Here is a 23,286-nt window from a genome sequence, read left to right on the forward strand (position 1 = left end):
CAACAAAATGGAACTGAATCCCTTTCTCTCGACATGCACAAAAGTGAATTCAAAATGGATCAAGGAACTTGATATCAAATCAGAGACGCGCCGTCTGATAGAAGAAAAAGTTGGCTACGATCTGCATTCGGTGGGGTCGGGCTCCAAATTCCTCAATAGGACACCCATAGCACAAAAGTTAATAACTAGAATCAACAAATGGGACTTACTCAAACTAAGAAGTTTTTTCTCAGCAAAAGAAACAATAAGAGAGGTAAATAGGGAGCCTACATCCTGGGAACAAATCTTTACTCCTCACACTTCAGATAGAGCCCTAATATCCAGAGTATACAAAGAACTCAAAAAGTTAGACAATAAGAGAACAAACAACCCAATCAACAAATGGGCCAAGGACCTGAACAGACACTTCACAGAGGAGGACATACAGTCAATCAACAAGTACATGAAAAAATGCTCAACATCTCTAGCTGTCAGAGAAATGCAAATCAAAACCACCCTAAGATACCATCTCACTCCAGTAAGATTGGCAGCCATTAGGAAGTCAAACAACAACAAGTGCTGGCGAGGATGTGGGGAAAAGGGTACACTTGTACATTGCTGGTGGGACTGCAGATTGGTGCAGCCAATTTGGAAAGCAGTATGGAGATTTCTTGGAAAGCTGGGAATGGAGCCACCATTTGACCCAGCTATTCCCCTTCTTGGTCTATTCCCTAAAGACCTAAAAAGAGCATGCTACAGGGACACTGCTACATCGATGTTCATAGCAGCACAGTTCACAATAGCAAGACTGTGGAACCAACCTAGATGCCCTTCAATAGACGAATGGATAAAAAGAATGTGGCATTTATACACAATGGAGTATTACTCTGCATTAAAAAATGACAAAATCATAGAATTTACAGGGAAATGGATGGCATTAGAGCAGATTATGCTAAGTGAAGCTAGCCAATCCCTAAAAAACAAATGCCAAATGTCTTCTTTGATATAAGGAAAGTAACTAAGAACAGAGTAGGGACGAAGAACAGGAGAAGAAGATTAACATTTAACAGGGATGAGAGGTGGGAGGGAAAGGGAGAGAGAAGGTAAATTGCACGGTAATGGAAGGAGACCCTCAGGGTTATACAGTGGAGGGGGTAGAGAGAGAGGAGGGGAGGGGAGGGGAGAGGTGGGGAGGGGGGAGGGTGGATGATGGGAAAGGCAGCGGAGCACAACAGACACTAGTATGGCAATTTGTAAATCAATGGATGTGTAACTGATGTGAATCTGCAATCTGTGTATGGGGTGAAGGTGGGAGTTCATAACCCACTAGAATCAAAGTGTGGAATATGATATGTCAAGAAATTTGTAATGTTTTGAACAACCCACAATAAAAAATTAAAAAAAAAAAAAAAAAAAAAGAACTTGAAAAAAAAAAAAAAAAAAGAATTTCCATTAGGTTCTTATGGGGGGAGGTATGAAAAGTTGTTTATGAGGGGAGGAGCAGATGAGGAGGGAGAGCCAATTTCTTTTGTATGGTTTCTTTTTCTGTTTTGAGATTTCTCCCTTTGTCTTCACTCATTATGAGTATTTTTCCTTGAACATATTTATAATACCTTGATTTAAAATTTATGTTAAGTTCAACTTCTGGGCCATACCTCTTTATCAGTTTCTCTTAACAGTTTTTTCTTTTAAATATGAGTTATCCTTTCTTGCTCCTTCACATGCTTATTAATTCTTGACATTCTCTATAAATTATAGAAACCAGATTTTGTTGTGTTCCTCCAAAGAGTGTTATGTTCATGAAGGCTGTAACTTTTATCTCAATTCAATTATCTATTTCTCTTATGGTAGGCAATATCTAGTATCTTTCTTCATTTCTCTCAACTGCCACCTGTTGCTTTTTCATCAGATGCAGTTTAGTCTTTCCCATGAAGGGGAAAGTCTTTCCCATGTAGTTTAGAGTAGTTTAAGTGTGATTTGTGAGATTGATCTTCCCTGAGGCACCCGTTCTTTTAGAATTTCCTCCATAGCTTTCCAGCAAGAGTAGCAGGTCTGAGCTTTATTTTCTGTTTTTTTGCCTCAAGTAAGTAAATCTGCCACTTTTTTACCCCTGAATCAGATACAGATTGGATTGCAAATTTAGGCAAAAAGCAAGATTTATAAAATATATATAATATGTTTATATATGTATATATTGGTAACACAGATTGAACCCAGGGACGCTTATTCACTGAGTTATATTCCCCGCCACTTGGTCATGGTGCTTAATTCTTTTTATACATTGTTGAATTTGATTTGCTAATATTTAAAAAAAAATTTGTAGTTGTCAATGGACAGAATGCCTTTATTTTATTTATTTTTATGTGGTGCTGAAGATCGAACCCACTGCCTCACTCATGCTAGGCAAGTGCTCTGCCACTGAGCTACAGCCCCAGCCCTGTTAATATTTTTTGAGAGTTTATGTAACTATATTCCTGAAGGATTTTGATATGTAGTTTACTTTTCATGTAATATCTTTTTCTGGTTTTGGTATTAGGATAATGGTCGCCTCACTAACCTTCTTAGCTCCTCCCTAAGTTGCTAAAGCTGACTTTGCACTTGGGATCCTTCTGCCTCAGCCTCCTGAGTCCCTGGGATTACAGGCATGTGACATTGTGCCTGCCAGATTTACAAATTTTACCTGTGGCATGTCATGTCTTTCAGGATAGCTACCTTCCAGTTTTTGCCTATTTTACTTTGATTTCCAATGCCTTGAAATACTTCATTTTCTAGATTCTTGTCCATATCTCCAGGAGGGTTAGTTCAACCAAGTTTCTCTGGCATTGCCTGAAGCCACTTCTAAAAAAACAGCTTTTGAATTTCCTTTTCTAGATTCTTTACACATATATAAAGATTTATATAACTTTTTATACCTTTATTTTATTTATTGATTTTTTTATGTGATGCTGAGAATCGAACCCAGTGCCTCACATGTGCTAGTCAAGCACTCTACCATTGAGCCACAACCCCAGCCCTCTAGATTCTTTTCCACTTTTATAGTGCAGATTATTAGTTAAGTATGTTTTATTTAGATAATACTCTTTGCTTTAAAGTCCAGTTTATCAATCATTTCTTTCAACATTGTGCTTTTGGTGTCATTTACAAAAAGCCTTTGCCATACCTAAAGCTGTTTAGATTTTTCTACTGTTTTCTTCCAGGGGTTTTATATTTTACATTTAGGTCAGATTTATTTTAAATTAATTTTTATGAAGGGTGTAAGCTGTACATCTAGATTTATTTTCATGAATGTTGATGTTCATTAATTCTAGCACTATTTGTTGACAAGACTATCTTTTCTTTCTTATATAGCCTTTGCTGCTTTGTCAAAGATCAGTTGAGTGTATTTGTATGGGTCTATTCCTAGACTCTGTGTTCTTTTTCTTTGATTGATTTGTTTCTTCTTTAACCAGTAAGTTTTGAAGTTAGGTTATAATATCATGTTCTCCAACATGTTCTTACTCAGTATTGAGTTGGCTCTTCTTCATCTATTGCCTTTTCATATAAAATTTAGAGTGCATTTGTTGATATCTACAAAATAACTTGCTGGGATTTTGACTGAGATTACATTTAATCCATAGATTAAATTGGGAAGAACTGACATGTTAATAGTATTGACTCTTTTGTTCATTAAAGTAGGATATCTTTTATTCTCAGAGTTTTATGATATTCCTCATGTAAATGTTATATAAAGTCTGTTAGATTTATATAATGAATATTTCATTTTTAAAAAGCTAATATAATGGGAAAATATTTTTTATTACAAATTCCACTTTTTCTTTGCTGGAATATATGAAAGTGATTGGCTTTTTTATATTATCTTTGTATTCTGCAACTTTGTTATCATTGCATATCATTTCCAGAGGTTTTGATGTTCTTTTGGAATTTCTACATAAATGATCATATTATCTTATGAATAAAGGTAATTTTATTTCTTCCTTCCCAGTATGTATATGCTTTATTTTATTTTCTTGTCTTATTAAATTAGCTAGGACTTGTGCTATTATGTTGAAAAGCAGTGGATAGCAGGAACATTCTTGCCTTTGTTCCTGTTCTTGGAATTTCTTACTACAAAGTATAATATTAGGTGTGGATTTTTTGGTAGGTGTTCAGATTGAGGAAGTTCCCACCTATTCCTAGTTTGGTGAAAGGTTTATGTTTGTTTGTTTTTATCATAAATGAGTGTTAGATATATTAAATGCTTTTTCTGCATTTATTGTTATAATCATGAGTTTTACTTCTTTAGCCTGTTGATGTGATTTATTAATTTATTTTCTAATGTTTGGCCAGGCTTGTGTGCCTGGGATCCAGCCCACTTGGTCATGGTACATAATTCTTTTTATAAATTGTTGAATTTGATTTGTTAATATTTTTTAAGAGTTTATGTATCTATATTCCTAAGGGATTTTGGTGTGTAGTTTACTTTTCATGTAATGTCTTTTTGTGGTTTTATTATTAGGATAACAGTGGCCTCACAAAATGTGTTAGGAGGTATTTTCCCCCATTTCTGTTTTCTGGAAGACCTTGTAGAAAACTAGTATAATTCCTTCTTTAAATATTTTGTTGAATTCACCTGTGAACATATCTGGGCCGGTTTTTTTTTTTTCTATTTTGTAATGTAATTTTATTAATTATTGATTCCTTTTCTTTAATAAATAGAGGCCTAACACATTATTTTTCTTTTTGGTTGATTTGCTTAGAATGTTGAAAGCTGATAGTTTAATATTAAATTGTTTATTTCTCAAATACTTCATCGTGTTCTGTTATTTTGTTTGTATGTGTTTTATGAGATTAATAAAAATACAACTATTTTCTTCCAGCCTAGTGTGTTAATTGTAACCTACAAGGAACCTACAAAATCATCTACTCAGTTCGGATCCTACAGACAAGCTGAATGGAGACCAGATAGTACCATGATAGCTGTGTCAGTAAGTAGATTTTTTAATTTAAATAGTGTTTTCTTATAAAATCATTATATTGCATCTACACTTGATTGTCTTAAATGACTTCTTTCAATTTTCCACACATCTAAGTATTTATCTTTTAATAATAGGAATTGCTGTATTGATTCTTCTGTACTACTACTGTGTTCTCTATTCTTCCACCTAATATATCTTTGTTGACTTTACCACTTCCTGTCATCCTTAAATATAGCACCTGTATCCTTTTCTATGTAATCATCTTACTTTCCTGTTTTGTCCTTGACATCTAATCCAGCTTTTAAAAGATTTGTCCATATTCACATGGTACTTCTGAATTTATGTTTTAAGTTCTGCCTTCCAGTTTTGGAGGATATCCTATAAAATAATAAGCTTTGTTTCTCATATCTATTGGAATCTATTTCTGCATTTCCATTAGATGTGCCTAGAAGTGCTTCATTTTATCTTTTCCATTTTTATTTTTTCAGTATCATCTTTAGGGATGTCATTATCATCTAATTTTCCATAGTAATAATATGTATGGTTAACATTTACTGAGTCTATGTAAGTACTATATTGTAATAAGTTTACATGGATCATCTCATTTAATCTTTAGGTCAATGCTTTGAAGTATGTACTGGTATCCTTTATAATAAATGAGTAATTTGAAAAACTAATAAGTCCTATCCAAGATTATACAGATAGTGTGTACCAGAGAAATAAGATATAAACTTAGGAACACAGATTTTATGTACTAGACTACGACTAGACTAATCTCTCTCTCTCTGTTTTCAGTCTTTTTAGTCTGTGCTACATTATGCTGACTATATTAATTATCAGAAAATGCCCCAAATAGACAAAAATATTAAGTAGTTCTGTACTGCTTATAGCAGGAGTTGGCCGACAACCACCACATATTACCAAATCTATCCTGCTGCCTGTTTGTGTGTATTCCATCAACTAAGAATAGTTATTACCTATTTAAATGATCAAAATAAATCAGTCAAAATAAATCAATTTTATACTTGAAAATTATATGATATTTTAATTTCGGTGTCCATAAATAAAGCTTTATTGAAGCACAGAAATGCTCATATATTTATGTATTGTTTGTGGCTTCTTTGAACTATGATAGCAGATTGAGTTGAATAGTGTGGACAGCAACCATATGTGAGGCTCTCAATGCTTTACTCTTCTATTTGGTGTATTATAAATTATAATTATACATTATGAATTAGGTGGCAAAGTATTTTGCTTATTATGCAATGAATTACACTATAGTTATGCCTAAAGAATAAAAGTCGATATTACCAGACTAAGCACTCATCATAGTATTTACTGTTCAAAGTAATAGCCACAAAATTAAGATATTTAAAATAACAGTCACAGAATTTATTCACAAAAAATGAAATATAAAAAGTGCACTCAATATAAGCTTGATTCTTGGTGAGTTAATAAATGTTAGAATTGCTTCTAGTTTATTTGAATGATCAATGCTGAGTGTGAAGTAACTGAGAATTACTCTGAATAAATATCCTATGTGGAACAACTTCAGATGAAAAATTCTCAAAGAAGTTGAGAAAACTCTAATTCAGTACAATCTGAAGAGGAATCCACTAAAGTGTGCCTTAATTGATGTTGGTAAAAATACATGTAACAGAAAAAGACTTAGTTGGGCAGACTTACAAAGCTTGTGAAAATGTAAGGCTTTTTAAAGCCTGTGGTTATTGTAAGCTTTTGTCAGAGATCCAAGGTGAGTACCCTGCCTTGCCCCACCCCACAGCTACCTGCTAGATGGCCAAGAAGGAATAAAGGATTATTGAAACATTTTTAGCTTATGACTGAAAATGAGATTTTTCTGAACTTGAAAGAATCACCCAGCTGGGTTTGGTGATGCACACCTGCAATCCCAGTGGCTCTGGAGGCTGAGACAGGAAGATCATGAGTTCAAAACCAACCTCAGCAACTTAGCAGGCCCCTATCTCAAAATAAATAAATAATTTAAAAAAGGACTAGGGATGTGACTCAGTGGTTAAGCACCCCTGGATTCAATCCCTGGTACCAAAAGAAAAGAATCACCCTTCACTACTTAACAGACACTTAATAATGGCTTTTTTACCCTAGAGCTGGGGGTAGAACTTAGGGAGTGACTCATATATGCAGAGCAAGCATTCTAATACTAAACTGTATCCCCAGCCCAGAAAATAGTTTTTGCTGCAGACTTGACAGAATTTCCTAATGAATTTAATCTAAAGCTATAAAGCAGACAGTTTTATCTGTGAAACTTATTTGTAGTAAACTCATTTCAGTTAACAACTAATAAAATTGTTTGAATTACAGGTAATGTCAGGGTGTTTTTTCTTTTCTTTCTTTTTTAATAGTTTTAGTTATAAATGGACACAATACCCTTATTTTATTTATGTGTTTTGTTTTGTTTTGTTTTTAATGTGGTGCTGAGAATTGATCCCAGTGCCTCACATGTGCTAGGCAAGGACACTAACACTGAGCTGCAACCTCAGCCTGTCAGGCTGTTTTTTTATACTTACAAATTTAGAGAAGATCTCTAACCCACACACATTAGCAGTAGATATATTTTATGAGCTCAAGCCACAGTTGTAATAGCATTTTAAATTTTTGTGTATAAAATCCAGTTGTGCAAAAGAGAAACTTCCTCATAACCTTCAATTAGAAATGATTAATCTGCAGTGTTAAAGTAAAAAACCAGGAGAAGAATTCCAGAATACCCTACAAGGTGACATATATTCAGTTAAAATTATATACTCATAGATTGATATCCATATTTGGCTGTACTTGTATGAAAAAAATTTTCAGATATGAAACCTATAAGTTCTCATTACTGACCTGTATTAATAGATAAAACTTTACAGTAAGTTTTGATGATAGGAATGATAGGAAAAGGTCACTTTAATCACTAATTAGTTAAAAATGTTATCCTCATAAAAAGAATTCCATTCTCTCTCATTAGTGGATGTGTACTACCAAAATACACACACACACACACACACTCTCTCTCTCTCTCTTTCTCTCTCTCTCTCTCACACAAACACACACACACACGGTTGTCATTATAATTTTATTTAGACAATCATTACTAAAACTTATAAAATTTTGGTTCTTTTCTTTGTATTTATTTTTTATTTTTACTTTTTATTTTTCTGTATTTCATTTTGACATCTTAGGGCTCACTTGTGTTTGGACAAATTGCACCCTCCTAGGAGTAGCCTATTTCTAGAGATAGTAAAGGACTTGCCTACAGCTGTACCTTAGTATGCAGACCAGTCTATCCAAAGCCCATGCTCCAGCCACTTTTATCATCCTTACCATCTCTGACACTCTGGGCCACTATTCCCCTCTCCTACTAACTGCAGGGACAGGTACTATGTAACTAAAGACCACTACTACAGTTTAGAGCTCACTGAAATTATTCAGACTCACCAATACTAACTCTCTTTACCTGTTTTACTCATTCCTTCTAATGGAAATCACAGTAAAGGCTCTTAACACGTTTTCCCTTTGCTCCTGTTGCTTCCTTGCTGACCCTGGTACTTCCCATGTAGCCTTTTATGTAATTTGTCATTCTTCCTCCTCCTGGAACTGAATAAAATTCTTCAGTGGTATTTGCCTTCTGACCTGTTGGCCTCATCATACCTGCACAATAATAAAACTTACCTTTTAAAATACTGTCGTGGTAAGCTGGGGTTGCGGCTTAATGGTGGAGGGCTTGCCTAGCATGTGAGACACTGGGTTTGATCCTCAGCACCATGTGTAAATAAGTAAAATGAAGGTATTGTATCCGTCTACACTAAAAATATTTTTAAAAAGCTGGTTGTGATGTGTATGCCTGTAATCCCAGCAACTTGGGAGACTGACGCAGGAGGATTGCAAGTTCAAAGCCAGCCTCAGCAAAAGTGAGGTGCTAAGCAACTCAGTGAGACCCCGTCTCTAAATAAAATACAAAATAGGGCTGGGGATGTAGCTCAGTGGTTGAGTGCCCCTGAGTCCAAACCAAAAAAAAAAAAGCTGTCATGTTATATAAGTACCTATCTAATATCCTTGGTTTTCCTTTCTTGCTCAGAGATCCTAAAAATATATACTATCTAGCCCTTCACAGCTAAAGTTTGCAGTTCTGTGTTCCACATAATAAAGTCCAGGCTTCTTAGCATTGCATTTAAGGTCCTTTAATCCCTAAAATCCTACTTCATTATTACTTTTCCCATGTTATTTTTTCATTTTTCTTCTTCAGGGACTTTCCTTTAGCCAACCTGGCTTCTTTATTATTCATAGGAATATCCAAGGGAAAAAATATTTGCTAATTGTAGGGAATAAATGAATATGAGTAGTTGAAGATGACTGTGGTTTCAAGCTTAGATGAGTGTTAGGAGAATGTTCATGGCAATTAGTGAAAAAATGTAAGAAGAAAAGCAATTTCATGAAAGAAAATATGATATTCTGTACTTGGTCTCATTTTCGGTATATTGCATGATAAATTTTTTAAAATTGTAAGGTGTATATAGCATAAAGTTGCCATTTTAAGTGTGCAATTCAGTGTTATTAGTCACATTCACTGCATTACACACTATCACCACTGTTTTCTTTATCATCACCCCAAACAGAAACTTTGTAATCATTAAGCTTAAGTAAGCATTCCTAATTCCCTCCTGCCCCTGATAACTTCTAATCAACTTTCTGTATCTATGAATTTCTCATACCAGATACCTCTTGTAAGTGGAATCATAATATATTTGTGTCCTCTTGTGCCTAACTTATTTCACTTAGGGAAATGTTTTCAGGGCTCCTCCACATTATGGTATGTGTCAGAACTTCATTTTTTTTATGTCAGAATTATATTTTATAATATGTATGTAGCATATTTGTTTATCCATTGATCTATTGATGGGCATTTGTGTTGTTTCCAACTTATGACTATTGTGAATAATATGCAATTGAACATTATCATAGAAGTATTTGTTGGAATCCTTATTTCCAGTTCTTTTGGTTGCACACTCAAATGCAGAATTGCTGGATCAATTTCACAGGAGTTGCACTGTCTCATTCCCTTTGGCAGTATAAAAGTTCTGATTTCTTCTTATCATCCTTAGCATTTATTTCCATTGTTTGTTCTTTTGAGTTTTGAAGAGTTTGAAGGTGTATCTCATAGTAGTTTTGATTTGTATTTCTCTAATGACTGATGATGTTGACTATTTTTTCATCTATTCTTACATATTTAGAGAAATTTCTATTCATTTTTTTTAACACTTTTTAAATTGGATTGTTTTTGCATAGTTCTTATCTATAGTCACCCTATTGGGCTGTAGTATAACAGAACTACTTACTCCTGTCTAACTGTAATTTAGTACTCTTTCATCAACCTTTCTGTATCCTTCCCTGACCTCCTTATTATTTTAGTGTCTCTAGAATCTATAATCCTGTTACTATTCTCTCTTTTGTATTTAGTTTTTTTTTTCCTGATCAGTTTGAGTAGAGGCATGTCAATTTTAGTGATTTTCTTTTCTTTTTTTCTTGTGATTTTCTTTAAAAACTCGTAATTTCTTTCATTGATTTTACTTTTCTCTGTTCTATTCCATTTCCACTCTGATCTCATTATTTTTTTCCCTCCTGCTTAGTTGAGATTTCATTTGGTATTTTGTTACTAGTGTAAAATAGAAACTGAGATCATTGGTTTGATTTTTCTTTCTTTCTTTTTATTTATATATGACAGTGGAATGCATTACAATTCTTATTACACATGTAGAGCACAATTTTTCATATCTCTGTTTTATACATAGTATATTCACAACAATTCATGTCTTCATACATGTACTTTGGATAATAATGATCTTCACATTCCACCATCATTAATAACCCCATGCCCCCTCTCTTCCCCTCCAACCCCTCTGCCCTATCTAGAGTTTGTCTATTTCTCCCATGCTCTTGCTCTCTATCCCACTATTAATTAGCCTCCTTATATCAAAGAAGATATTTGGCATTTGGTTTTGGGGGAATAAGCATTAACTTCTCTAACTCCATTCATTTACCTTCAAATGCCATGATTTTGTTCTCTTTTATTGCTGAGTAATATTCCATTGTGTATATATGACACATTTTTTAATCCATTCATCTATTGAAGGGCATCTAGGTTGGTTCCACAGTTTAGCTATTGTGAATTGTGCTACAATAACCATTGATGTGGCTGTGTCCCTGTAGTATGCTGTTTTTAAGTCCTTTGGGTATAGTCTGATGAGAGGGATAGCTGGGTCAAATGGTGGTTCCATTCCCAATTTTCTGAAACATTTCCATACTGCTTTCCATATTGGCTGCACCAATTTGCAGTCCCACCAGCAATGTATGAGTGTGCCTTTTTCCCCACATCCTCGCCAACACTTATTGTTGTTTGTATGCAGTCTTTATTTCTAAACAGGTATTTAAAACTATAAATTTCCCCCTAAGTACTGCTTTAGCAGAATCCCACAAATTTTGGTACGATTTGTAAATTTTTTAATTTCCCGTTTGATTCCGTCTTTGATCCATGAATTAGTTAGAACTATGTATTTTAGTTTCAAAACACTGAAGGTTTTCCAGAATCTTATTTTATTGGTCTCTAATTTAATTCTGTTGGGATTAGGGAATGTACACATTTTATTTTACCTATGGTATAAGCTCCAGTATACATTTCTATTATTATTTAAAAGAAAATTGACATTTTAAAGAAATTTAAGTGAAGGAAGTGAATTTTAATTAAATTCAATGGAAATATAAATATTATCATTTGGGGACTTTTTGTGTATATGCCTATTGGGCCATATAAAGTTCCACAGTTTGTTGATCTCTTTCTGTTTTATTACTTTTTTTCTGTTTCATTGTGAAAAATTTTTATTGCTATACTTTTATAATCAGTAAACTTTTTTCCTGCAGTGTCCAACTTATTCATCCAATCCAATATGTTTTTTGACTCTCATATTTTAGCTTTTATCTCGAGTTCTGTTGGGTCTTCTATATTTTTGTAACCTTTTGAAGATAAGGAATATAGTATCTGTTTTAATGCTCTTTTGTGCTAATTTCAACAATCTTATTGCATTATGGATTGTTAAAATTGGTTGATTTTTCTTTTCATTGTGTCTTTGATTTCCAGCCTCCCTGTATCTTTTAATTAGATATCAGAAGTTGTGACTTTACTTTGTTATATACTGGGTACTTTTGCGATCCTATAAATCTTCCTGGAATGCAGTTAAGTTACTTGGAAATAATTTGATGTGTTCATGTCTCATTTTAAGCTTTTCTTTGTGTGTGTGTGGGGGGGGGGCTGGATTTAGAGCTCAATCCTGAGCTAGTTCTTGCCCACTACTAAGGCAATACCTTTCTAGAATTACCACAGGAAGACCTAAGAACTGCTTTCCCGAGTATTCTATCTAGTGCGCTGTAAATTATGACTTTCTTTAGTCCTGCTTATGCACTGTTTACCAATTCTTTCAAATTGTTCTTTCTTCTACCATGAGTAGTTTCCTCACATATATGTCCTTGTTGGTATTCTTGAGTTACTTCTGTATGTAATTCTTTTCTCTCTATTATGGTACTTTGTCACATGAATTTGAGTTGCCTTATTCTTCTAGAACACCGAGCTTTAACTTCTGAAGCCAGAGAGTCTATTAGACTCTGTTTCAGCTTCCATTCTCAGTGCTGTAACCTGTAAATTATCAACAAGGCAATAAACTGGGCAAGAGGAGTAGGGCTCACCTTCATTTCCCCTCTGTTAAGGATGACCAGCTTTCATTGCTTGATGCATGTTTTGAAAATCATTGTTCAATATATTGTCTGATTTTTTTTGTTGTTGTTTCAATGCAGCATAAATCAACTTCAGTTTAATACATTTTGGTTGGAGTCTTGCTGTTTTTGTTGTTTGTTTTGGGGATTTCCCCCCCCCTTCAAATTAATGCTCTGATATAGAACATAAAACAATGTGGTAATATTAGGAAAAATAATTTTGAAAGGTATGTCAAAAAACACTCTACCTACATTTAAGAGTGCTTGTGATTTATAATCTGTAATCATTTACCCTTTAAGTATAATCATTGTATGTATGTACAAAGTCTAGAAGTTTATACAAAAATATTAAATTATTATCTTGGGAGGGTGGTATGATTTAGGGTAACTAATTTTGTTTTTTCTCATTTGAACATGTGTCATAAATAAAAACAAAATATCATTTATAGACCAGTGTAAAGAATTTGAGTGCTAGTCTCTTATTCCATCCTTATTTGAAGACTGACATAACAATATGTTGGAATAGAAGATATATATATATCTAAGTCTTCAAACCCTTTATCTCTTAATTGTATCTTTGTGATACATCATTCAGGTCATTGAAGCTAGATCCTTAAATGTGTCCTACGGAAAGAAGGAAAGTGTATTTAAAACAAGTCATGATAACAGAAAAAAGAACTTCAAGATTATTTTTTTCATTTACTTAAAAATTAGTTTAGTTTTGGGTGACAATATGTATGTATGTAAGAAGAGGATGGTGGGATTGTTTCCTATAGATTAAGTAATAGTCATGCTTTATTTGCATTATTTTGGGAGCATGAAGAGAAAGAAAGAGAAGGTCATTATAACCCTATATCGTGACAAGATTCAGTGCAAATTAAGAGACTGCTTTTTAAGGATAGTTTACTATCGACTTTTTAATTTGTTCAAAATCAAGACTGTTTAATAAAAGATTGGTGATAGATGGTCATGAGATCCAGAATTATTTGGCATTTGGTTTACATATTAAGTTGATTGATATAAAATATCAAAACAGTAAATCAAGATATTATTTGTAATTTTACCTAGTATTCTATGTATATAAAATTTCCAAATGCTAGTGCAAAATGCTATGTTCTTCCTGACCTTGTAGCCTTTTAAGCACTTAATTTGATTTATAATATTAGCATTTGATACTCTGAAATGTCAAACTTTTGGCCTTCAGTGACTGATAGTTGGGACAGTATTTGTATGTCAATGTTATCCATGATATCATACTATGTTACTCTTGTTATGTTACTGTATGTTACTAAGGTAACAGTACAGATTAAAGTTTTTGAACAGTCATTTTTTTCTGTAAAGGAACAATGATATGTTTGTAACTTTTGTATAGTTTGATTTAAAGCCATTTTCCTTTTGTTTTCTTGTTTTCCATATGGTAAGAACATAAAACTGCTTGTGAAGATTTAGAAAGGTGATCTTATCTGAACAATCTTCAACCTTTTTCTTTTGTATTCTGATAAATTGAACTCTAGTTTTTGAGAGCACATTAAAAAATAGTTAAATTTATAGTTAAAAAACAGACCTGGCCTTGCTGAAGAAACTGAGTATTTTTTTTCTTTGTCCTTTCTGTAAATGAAAAACAGGAAGTTAGTACTGGAAAGAAATTTGAAACGTTGATCTTTTCTTTGGTTCTACTTTGGGTAAATGCTCACTTGCCTCTAAAATGATAGGAATTCAGTGTTAGTATAAAAAAGTTTGGGGAAAACATTTGCCACTTTGTTCTGTTCTGTTTGAAAATGTTTGGTTAGAAAAAAAGCTGTATATAGTATTTCATGTATAAATGTAAAATGGTTGCTTGAGTTTCACAAGTCACAGATGTATGCTTTGATCATATAATGGCATTGTTTGTTTTTAATATAGCTTCTGTCTTAAAACTATTTTGTTAACTTAGGAAAAAAATGTTATTCAGACTATGCTGTGTCCAAGTACAAATTTACCCAATGTGAAAACCTGCATATATAAAATTTAACACACTAATTAAAAAACAATGATAGAAAGGAGATCAGTAGAGTAGAGGAAGTAGATCTGGGGAGAAAAGATTGGGAGAGAAAGGAAAGGTACTGAAGAATGAGATTGATCAAATTAGTGCATATACAAACGTGACATAATGAATCCCACTATTATGTATAAATACAGTATACCAATTTAAAAAAAGAAAAATGATGTTCAGTTTAATGTTCAAATGTTCACATTTTTGGAAATTAAAGTTTAGCACTGCTTTTCTTTGATTTAGACTGTATTTTATGTAAATCGATTGATTTTGAAGTATGTAGATAGGCTATTTTGAGATTAGTGTTATATAAAGTTTATTTGGCCAGAAGCATTTTACATACTGTTACTTGCTTTAAAGCTTGGAATAATTATATGCTATATTATTGCAGAATAATAATTTACCCATTCAATAAATGTAATCATTGGAAAATATTCACATTTAAAATTAATATTTAATGAACAACTGATTTCAGTTATATGTTTCTGAAATATTTGTAAAACCTTTTTTTCACAATGGGTTATATTAAAACAAGTTGTTTTATTTACATATTTAGGCTAAAATTATTCAAAGGAAGTTTCCTAAGAATGAGATTTTTTGTTTCATAGTAAGAAGATATAAAATTAAAATTTAGTGGACCAGTCATAGCCTTATTCTTTAATTCATGCTTAATAAAATTTCTCTTTCAGACAGCAAATGGCTACATCTTATTTTTTCATGTTATATCTTCAAGAGGCGACAAGTACCTTTATGAACCAGTATATCCCAAGTAAGTTTGTTGGCTTTTATTTTTTTAATATAAATCTGCATACTTTATATTCACAGAAACATTAAAGTTTTGGATTGTCTGAAGTTATTAAAATAAAGATAAGCCAGCATTTCCAAAATAGCATTTCAGAAATTACCAGGTCTTTGAACCATAATTTCTTGATTAAAGAATTCTGTAATTAAATAAGTTTGGGAATCATTAGGAATGTATTGTATCCTTTATAGCCATTCATAATTACTATTAATATACTCCAGATCTGACATTCTGCAGTCTTTATTAGAGAGGAGCTAAGAAATCCTGAGTGGAAGAGGTGAAATATGACTATGTTATAAGTACTTTTGCCTGTATTTTTGTATATGCATAGATTTAAAAAAAAAGAAGAAAAAACAAATGTCTAGGGTTCTTTTTTAACTCTTGATTAAAATTTGAGGGAACATGAACTTTTGCTCTTTGTGTAGTTATGTATATTTTGTGTTTTTTCCTCCATAGCATGCCTTATTTTCAAAATAAAAGGATGTATAGGTTTAAAGCTTGACATCGTTTTTAAAAGATCAAGTTTTGGAGCTAAATATAAAATATTATTTATCATGTTTCTAGATAATAGAAAACATCCAAAATTTAATAGGTATGTAAGGAATTAATGAGAAAAATAGATTTTACTATTTGAAAAGTTTAAATTTCTGAAAATTAACAACAAAATTAAAACATTAAAAATCAAATAACAAACTTGGGGAAAATATTTTTAGTAAATAGGGCCTCAGCTTATTACTTTTAATAAAGGAATCATATAAATTGTCAATAAATACAGTCTATAATTGATAAAACAGTCTCAAAAAGAGGAAATGCAGTTACTATAAACAGAAGAGAAACTGTTCAAGCTTAAGATTATTCAAATAAAATATCAATTTCAACAATTTTTTAAAAAGAAACTCAAATTTTAATATAAAAAAAATGTTTGCTGAATTATTGTTCCACTAGCAGAGGTATAGTAAATGTTGTGTTGCTCACTTTTGATAGATGTTATATACCAAAGTGTGATAATAGCAGGTTAACTGTAGTACATCCTTCTCAATGATGTAGTCATTAAATATAAAGTCTCAGAAAATTTTGTGTACTCAAAAACCTGATCATATTAAAATAAATAAAGCATACACAAAATTACATGTATAATATTACCATAGCTATTTAAAACAAAACAATAAGAATCATATAAAAAATCCAGAACAATATAATACAAATTTTTATAGTATTTTGCCCCTAAGTGATAGAACTGTAATATAAATCTTTCTCTTTTTTTTTTTTTTTTAATGGTTTTGGGCATTGAAACCAGGGCCTTGTGCATGTGAGGCAAAACACACTCTACCAACTGAGCTATATTTCTAGCCCTGTAATACAGCTCTTTATAGTATTTTGCTCCTAAATGGTAGAACCAGAATGATTTTTCTGCTTTCAATTCTAAATTTTTTTTAACATTTTTAAAATATGGAAATTGTATTTAATTTTGTTAAATTGGATTTGCAAAATCCCAAAGGAAAAGAAACCCATGATTTCCCAAGAAAATGGTACCATGGAAGTTTTTAATTTCTGTTTAAGAAACCTTTGTTTCTTAAACTAGGTCATTTAGAATATAGGTCAGATTCTTTTATCATAGATTCTAGAGAACTATCTAGACTTGCCTAATGGAAGAGCCACTTCTTTTTGTGACAAATATAGTGTTAAAGTATTAGCTGAGTTTTGGAAAACTTTTGTTAAGTACAGGAAAATTTTAATGATTTGGTTGTTTTTCAATATAAAACTTTAAATGAAGAAACCCTTTCAATATTGCTTATGGTATACTTATATACCATAATGGGCATTATGGTATATTTATAACTTTTATATTCTTTTAAAAAAATATTTATTTTTTAGCTGCAATTGGACACAATATCTTTATTTAATTTTTATGTGGTACTGAGGATCGAACCCAGGGCTTTGCACATGCTAGGCAAGTGCTCTACTGCTGAGCTACAACCCCAGCCCTTATATTCAGTTTTGTGAATATTAATAAAACTAAATTTTTTTATTCTAAGTGATAAATTTGTGAAATACTCTTGTAATCAATGTCTAAAATTTTATTGTGTATTTTGAACTATTGTGTCTGACTTCTTTTTTGGGCTTGATTCAGACGTGTTCCTGTAAATAAAAAGCAATAATCACAGTCAACTGAATTTAACTTGATCAGTCTATACAACTGTGGGCAGAGTACAGAAATAACTTCTCTTGAGATAGTAAAAAGACTCTTTTCTTTATCAGAATAGTACTTTTGAGACCCACTTTTTGTATCACAGAATTTTAAAAAATAGTGTCTTACCTTTTGATTCCAAAACTACACAAGATGCCTCTTAACTGAATCCTGACAATGCATAATCTTTGCTGTGCTTGACTATGTGTGTTGGGGTAGAGAATTAAATAAAGAATATTATTCTGTTTTCAGTTTGGACATTATTTCCTTATATTGAATATTTGGAGTTTTAATACCTGGGCTCAATAAAATGTTCTTAGAACAGCACGAATCTTGGTTTAAGAGATAAGCTTTGGTGGCAGATAGACCTGGAATTGAACATCAGCTTTACCATACCTGATGTATGATTTTTTTCAAGTTTTTAATACTGCCCCAAACGGTTTCATTTGTAGAATGGGATAACAGTACAAACCATTTCATAGAATTAAATGAGATCATTTATATTTAATGCTTTGATAAATACCTGGCTTAGGAGAAAATTAACAACGGACAACTGCTGTAATCACTAATGTATTTTTCTTTCACAAAATTTTTACTTCATTTTTAAGATTTTAAGTGATTAAAATATATATACATATAAGTAATTTGTTGATGCTGTGCCTCTCTGCCAACATATAACTTCTAGTAACTGCTACATAAAATCAAATAATATCTCATATACAAAACAATTTTGTAGGATAGTCAGTCTGTTACAGATTTGTGCATTGAACTACTTTTAGGTTAGGTTAGTTTAATAAGGTCCCCCCCGCCCCCACAGAAGTCATTTGTAAAATGGAAATAAAAATATCTTAAATTGTTAGATGTTCATATATTTAAAACCTGAAAAATAGTGGTTATATAAGTAAAAAAAAAAGTTTGATTTTGACAATATCACTTGTACCATTGTAAACAATTATGTAGTTCACAGACACTGTTGTAAGTACTTTCACTACTCATTTAATTTCTGTAGTAACCCAGAGAAGTAATTAGGTACAACTAGTATACAAACTATTACACAGAGAGGCCAGGTGACTCATCATAGTTGTATTCTTAAGTGGCACAGCCAAATCAGATATAAGTGTTATAGCTCCAGAGTTTGTGCTTTTAATCATTACTACTATACTGCCCCAACCTTGTTGTGCCCTATCTAGCCATCTACTAGGACTTACTGGGGGAATAGGGATAGAAAAAAGGAAAAATGATCTGGAGTGCTTTATAATGGTCCTGAAGAACAGAGGTAGCATAGTTAAGACCAATAGTTAATTGTCTTCTCAATTATAGAAATGCTGTTATCTCTTATTTCACTTCTCTAAATCTTAGCAGTATATCACATGATTTTTTTCTAGAGGATCTCAGCTTTCCTGTATTATATGAGAGCATCTTAACCTCAGGCTGCATATTATTCTCATTGTGTTCCATCTGAGAACACAGGTCAAATACCTCTTTGATCTTTCATAGTTTCCACCTATAGTAGTTGCTAGCATCCTTGTAGATACAGGGAGTCAATCTTTAAAAGTGATGGCAGTTTTATTAAATGACTCTACCTCAAAGATCACTCATTTATAATAACATTTTCTATTTCTTTGTCTTTCGTATCTTGACAGATTGCATTCTGTATAAAATATGTCTTCATACTACAAACCAGTGTGCAGGCTGGTTGAAGCTTGTCTTTTTTTTTTTAATTTCATGTTTTAGAATATGTAGTGAAATTAATGAAAGAAACTGCCAGGGATAAATCAGAAAAAAAAATGTTTTTAGATGGGAATGTGTTCACGTACTTGTATTTAAATGAGTTCAGTCAATCTTGAAATTGCTAATTATATTTCTTCATGATGAAAATAATTTCAGGGCTTGGGATTGTGGCTCAGCAGTAGAGCGCTCGCCTAGCATGGGCGGGACCTGGGTTTGATCCTCAACACCACATAAAAATAAAGGTATTGTGTTGTGTTCATCTGAACTTAAAAAATAAAAACGTATTTTTTAGAAAAAAGAAAAAAATTTCAGCAAATATATTATAATGTATATTTTGTTGAGAGCAGAGAACCTCCACACTTCTCTCACTTCTGTCTCTCCACCAGTACCATTAAGCTCTCTCTCTCTTCTTTTTTTTTTTTTTTTGTTAAGAGACAAGTCTTATTGAGGCCCAATTACAGGAGCTGGTGTTGTAGTTCAGTGGTAGAGTGCTTGTCTAGCATCAGTTAGGCTCTAGCTTCAATCCCCAGCACCACTGAAAAGAAAAAAAATTACAAAAATTGAGTGTACTTAATTTCAAATATCTAAGTTATAGATCATCATCTTCTTCATAGAAAAAAAATAATCCCTCCAAACAAAAGAACAAATCTCCCTCTCCTTTACTCCTTTCCTCCCCAACATAGTTTATCTTACAAGCTCTCTGTTAATGAATTAGTACTGACTAGAAAGGAAGAAGAGACTGACTGAGGCTATAATTTCTGATTTCAATAGTTTATCTCCAAAAATCCACTTTTTTTTTTTTAGGAAAATCCTATATCATAGGTCATAAGCATCTGCTGAATCACATCAAATGTATAGGAGAAAAGACGTCTGAATTAGTCATAGAATGAACGTTTCCCTCAACATATATTTAGTTGTGCATTGCTTAAGAACAGGATAGTTCTGAGAAATGCATCCTTAGGTGATTTCATCCTTGTGTGAACATCATAGAGTGTACTTATACAGATCTAGATGTTATAGCCTATTATAGATGTTTAGAGCTTTTGTATTCCAGGCTACAAACCTGTATAGCATGTAACTGTACTGAATACTATAAGCTGTTATACAATTATAAGTTATTTGTTTATCTAAACATCTAAAAATGGAAAAGGTATAGTGGTTGGACTTTTTTTTTTTTTTCCTTTATATTCTTATACAAGCGGTTTTGATATCTTCAGATTTCCAACACCAGAAGCTGTGAATACACTTTCCTATAACTGGCACCTCAATAGATTTGTTTATACCAGCATCACTACAAACATGGGTAATGAATGTTTTGTCTCCTGTGACATTACAGTAGCTGTAATGCCACTGGTTGATAGGCATTTTTTAGCTCCATTATAATTTATGGGACCACTGCTCTGTGGAGTCTACCTATTACAGTTTAAATATAAGGTGTCTCCCAAAGGCTCATGTCTGAGACAATGCAAGGCTGTTCAGAGGTGAAATGGTTAGACTTGAGACTTTAACCTAATCAGTGGATTAATCCACTGATATGGATTAACTGGGTGGGAACTGTAGCCAGGTAGGTTGTAGTTGCAGCACGAAGATCACTGACGGCATGTCTTTTGGGTTTATATTTTGCCCCTGGTGAGTGGAGTGCTGTCTGTCTCTCTTTGCTTCCTTGTTACGATGTTCTGAACTCTTTTTTTCTGCCATACCTGTGCACCATGATGTTCTGACTCACCTTGGGCCCAGAGCTATTGAGTTGGCTAATCAGGGACTGAACCTCTGAAATCATGGGCCAAAATAAACTTTTCCTCCTTTACATTGTTCTTGTCAGTTCTTTTGGTCACTACTGTGCAAAGCTGACTAAAACACCACCTTTGATTGAAATGTTGTGTGTTGCATGACTCTCTGACAGCATAATGATATGAGCACTTGTTAATAGGATTGGTAAGAATATTTATGTTTAGATTCTGGGTAGTGCAGTCTATTCCTTTATTAGCCACACTTTGAGTATGGCACCTGAACTCAGAGGATAAAATCTAACGATCTGTATAATTCACTTGTTTAAACTTTTGTAGTCTATTTTTTGATTTTTAAAATTTGTTTTAAATGACAGTAGAATACATTTATGCACTTTGATACATCATACATAGATGGAATATGATTTCTCATTTTTCTGAGTGCACATGTTGCAGAATCATATTGGTCATGGAGTCATATGTAAACATACAGTAATAATGTCTGTTTCATTCTACTATCTTTCCTAACCCCATATCCCCTCCTCTTCCCTCCCAACACTTCCCTGTACCTAATCTAAGGTAACACTATTCTTTCCTAGTGCCCCCCACTTTATTGTGAATTAGTATCCGCATATTAGAGAAAACATTCAGCCTTTGGTTTTGTGAGATTGGCTTATTTTGCTTAGCATGATATTCTCCAGCTCCAACCATTTACTGGCAAATGCCATAATTTTACTCTTCTTTTAAGCTGAGTAGTATTCAATACAATTCAAAGAGCCCTGCACATTGTTATTATCAGACTGAAGGCCATTTGATGTGTTCATTTGCAATTTTTTTGGATTGGGGCGGGGGTAGTTTATAAAATATCCAGTAGTCAGAGTAATACCTCTTTAAGAAAACTCTTCCAAAAATTATTTTCATGCATTTAAGAAGTATTCAGTTTTGTCAGGCTTTAAGAAATATTGTTTATGCTAAAGATGCATCGGTTAAGAAATGGAACAAAAAATCCTCTCTATAGAAATTGTATTCCCCTAGTGTAAAGGATGATAAATAATATTTCACAAATTAGAAAATACATTTTAGGCAAAAATATAAAGCCAGATAAGGGAATATGAAGTTGGATCATAATTTGATATAGGGTCTTCAGTAATTTTCACTGAGAAGATAACATGTAGAAGAATCTTAAAGAGTTTTGAGAGAACAAAACAAACCTAGGAAAAGAGTAATTCTGAGTTGGCGAGATTTACCAGGTAAGAAAATTCATAAGAAAACATTGTGAATAAATTCCCTTGAAGACATTAAATAAATAAAACATATAAGTGCTCATGCATTTATGATGTCAGTTAAGGGAAGCATGAAATATGCAAAGTTCTGCAGCTAAAGATCATAGCATATACATCTACAGAATATACACATAATGAAATCAGATTCAAAATGATGTTTCAGTAGGCGCAAAGGGAATAAAAAATATTGAGATCGCTAGTGTACATTATCAAGTTCATGAACTGAACACAGAATAATGTATGTTAGTATACTCCCATAGAACTTTCTTTTTTTTTTTAAATATATATTTTTTTAGTCGTAGGTGGACATAATACCTTTATTTTATTTTTATGTGGTTCTGAGGATCGAACCCAGTGCCTCACGTGTGCTGGGTGAGCGCTCTACCACTGAGCCACAGTCCCAACCCAGAACTTTCTAACTTTTTAACTGGTAATCCCTGAATCTCATTTAAAAAAAAAAAATCAAACAGTTATATAAAGAGAAAATATGGACAAATTGCCTGCTTTTTCAGATTGTAATCTTGTTTCACTGTCCAGTTGTCTTAAATCTCTTGGGTAAATAATTAGGAGTAGAATTACTGGAACATATCATATGCCTAGTGATTGTAGATTGTATGCTAGACATTATTATTAATAGTCTGATTTTTGTGTTTTTCCTTTAGAGAGTGTTGAAACTTGTTTTGGATGGCAGTTGATTGGCGTTCTTGATTCTTTTGAGGTGTGTGTGTCCTTTTTAAGGGTGGATTTAAAATTCACTTGGGCTAATTTATCCCCCTGAGGTCTTTAATAAGGTCTCTCCACTTGAGCCAG

General features: G+C 32.7%; 1 protein-coding gene across 4 annotated transcripts in view; it reads left to right on the forward strand.

Moving 5' to 3' along the window:
- Window positions 1-23,286, forward strand: part of Ric1 (RIC1 homolog, RAB6A GEF complex partner 1) — a 125,961-nt gene that overhangs the window by 30,093 nt on the left and 72,582 nt on the right. For 3 of the 4 annotated variants that reach the window (XM_046445809.2, XM_046445810.2, XM_046445808.2), the window contains exons 2-3: window positions 4,836-4,943; window positions 15,435-15,514. In XM_046445809.2, coding sequence (XP_046301765.1) covers window positions 4,836-4,943; window positions 15,435-15,514 — 188 coding nt within the window. Of the gene's footprint in view, window positions 1-4,835; window positions 4,944-15,434; window positions 15,515-23,286 lie in introns of those variants that run through there. The other variant, XM_046445811.2, reaches the window with a different exon arrangement.

Source organism: Marmota monax, unplaced genomic scaffold (assembly GCF_021218885.2).
Source record: "Marmota monax isolate L192 unplaced genomic scaffold, Marmota_monax_Labrador192_F-V1.1 WCK01_AAM20220418_F8-fsc00124, whole genome shotgun sequence".
Lineage (NCBI taxonomy): Eukaryota > Metazoa > Chordata > Mammalia > Rodentia > Sciuridae > Marmota > Marmota monax.